This window comes from Engraulis encrasicolus, chromosome 21, assembly GCF_034702125.1.
Source record: "Engraulis encrasicolus isolate BLACKSEA-1 chromosome 21, IST_EnEncr_1.0, whole genome shotgun sequence".
Lineage (NCBI taxonomy): Eukaryota > Metazoa > Chordata > Actinopteri > Clupeiformes > Engraulidae > Engraulis > Engraulis encrasicolus.
In genome coordinates, this window is record NC_085877.1 from 10,348,621 (window position 1) to 10,351,120 (window position 2,500).

Below are 2,500 nucleotides of genomic sequence, written 5' to 3' on the forward strand. Positions count from 1 at the left end.
CTGGGAGAGGAGAGGAGAGGAGAGGAGAGGAGAGGAGAGGAGGAGAGAGGAAAGGAGAGGAGAGGAGAGGAGAGGAGAGGAGAGGAGAGGAGAGGAGAGATACATTATGACATCCTGGTAGCAAAAGTATAGGTTTGTCATGGAAAAGTAGTGGGGACATTTAGGCCAATTGTCCAGATATTCCATTTGCATTACATGTTTGTGAAAAGTGGTGGGGACAAGCTAGGTTTATCTCAAAAATGGTATGGACATGTCCCTACCATCCACACCTAAAATGACATCCATGCCTGGTAGAGTAGAATACTGTAAAGTAGAGGGGAAACATTTCATTGATCCTGGAGGAAATTTAGGTGTCCAATAGCATACACGCAATGTACTCGTTGCACACATCAAATATATTGCAAACATCTGCACACATACAAACATTTTTTTTTTTTTTTGCAAAAAAGGGCAGCCAGGGAGTTTTGAGACATGACAAATGATCATGTCATCTTCCCCCAACCTGTCAGCAATATGGGGGAAGAAGAAATCTCCCTCATAGCTTTGCTTGATCTTGGATCTAGGAATTTGATGTCGGTGCAGTTTTGGGTCTAGAAAAGAAACAGTTAAGGGTGGGGAAGAAACTTCTTTTTTTCTGGAGTTTCGGATCTAGGAAAGAGGTATAAGCTCACCTGAAGGTGTTGGATGAGGAGGTGAAGGAGGAGGAGGAGGGGGATGGATGAGGAGGTGGTGGAAGGGGAGGTGTTGAATAAGGGGGTGGATGAGGATGAGGAGGATAGGGATGAGTAGGCTAACCTGGAGGTATTGTAGGAGGATGATGATGGGGATGAGGAGGATGAGGAAGAGGTGGATAGGGAGGAGCAAGCTAACCTGAGGACGTGGATGAGCAGGTGGAGGACCAGGGGGAGGAGGTGAAAGATGAAGAAGACGAGGAGGATGAAGAGGGGGATAGGGAGGAGTGAGCTCACCTGGAGGTGTTGGAGGAAGAGGTGGATAGGGAGGAGTCCTTGGGGGGTTTGCTCCCGTCCCTGCCGGGCTCCCTGAAGGCACTGTGGGGGTCCTTGGAGGCGCGGGGGGGCTTATCGCGATGCTCCTTACCAGGCTTGGCCAGCTTAGAGGAGGAGGTGGACGAGGAGGAGGAGGAGGAGGTGGTGAGGGAGAGCGTACTCCTTGCGCCGTCCTTTAAACACACAAACACAGACCAGAGATTACATTATATTACATAACATTACATTTAGATGACATGTATTACTTCTATTACAAAGCGAAGTTATTTACAGGCTATTGGTTACAGTGGGGTGGCAAACCAGTCAGAGACCAAGAGCCACATTTTGTAATGTGTCATAAGCAAAGAGCCACATCGGCACACAAACATCACGCGGGCATATAGACATGCGCACACCCACCAACATGGGCATCACCCATCCTTCTCGCACCACAGACCAGCATACACAACAACACATGGGCATGAACATCAGCCATCTCTTCCTTTCTCACACACACAGACACACACAGACACACACAGACACACACAGACACACACAGACACAGACACAGACACAGACACAGACACACACACACACACACAAAGTGTCAGATTGATGTTACACTCCAACTTAATGGCCTGACTACAAAACAATCCTGAATATAAGATGACACCCCCCCACCTTTTTTTACTGCTTCAATTTTTTGGGGGAAAGGGGTTTTTCAAGATAAAATGTTGTTTTACATAAGAAGACAAGGGTACACAGATCAAAATTATGTTAATAAATTCTTTCATATTTCAATAAAACACGTTTCACAGCATAATATCCATGAGCACTCTTTATAACAGAGCACGAAGTAACGCGCCACAAAGATTATCCGCCTAGCTCTTAGCTCATTCGGGGGTTAGGCGCACAGGCACCGCTTTCTTGCGCACAGATCATCATTGGATGTCTGACGACAACACCCAAAATTAACAAGGTGGTTCGTCAAATCGCCGTTCATTTTCCACATTAATGTTTCAGCGGGTGCAGACAGGGGGCCAGGGGAAAAATCTAAGTTTTCTTTTTGAGACTAAACTGAGCGCAGACAAGCGACAAGTCGATTGAAATTGTTTCCCACCTGCACGCTGTCTGCCCGCGCCGCTTTGACAATGACTGATAGACCACGGCCGACATTCACCGCGAAAACCAGGATAGAACATTATTTTTGGCGCTATTTGTCTATAGCCCGTGACGATTTTAAACTAAAAACACAATTTCACTTTCGGGTCAATAGCCATGAACACTCCTCCTAACAGAGCGCAGAGATGGCTACGCAGGACAGATATTCTCGGCGCATCTCTGCTCCAGACGCCTTTCTCTTCATATCATTTGCACATTTATAACCGCCATATCCGAGCAATAGAATCCACAAATATGGACAGCACATTTCTTGACCTTATTGAGCAGTGATGGCCAAATCTTTCAGGTTAAAACATTTTTGCCGCTATTTTGTCTAGTCAGCGAAAGACGCG

At 46.5% G+C, this 2,500-nt stretch overlaps 1 protein-coding gene across 1 annotated transcript in view; it reads right to left on the minus strand.

Annotated features, from left to right (window-relative positions):
• Window positions 1-2,500, minus strand: part of mllt3 (MLLT3 super elongation complex subunit) — an 82,882-nt gene that overhangs the window by 25,928 nt on the left and 54,454 nt on the right. The window contains exon 7 of the mRNA XM_063187542.1: window positions 969-1,180. Coding sequence (XP_063043612.1) covers window positions 969-1,180 — 212 coding nt within the window. The remainder of the gene's footprint in view (window positions 1-968; window positions 1,181-2,500) is intronic.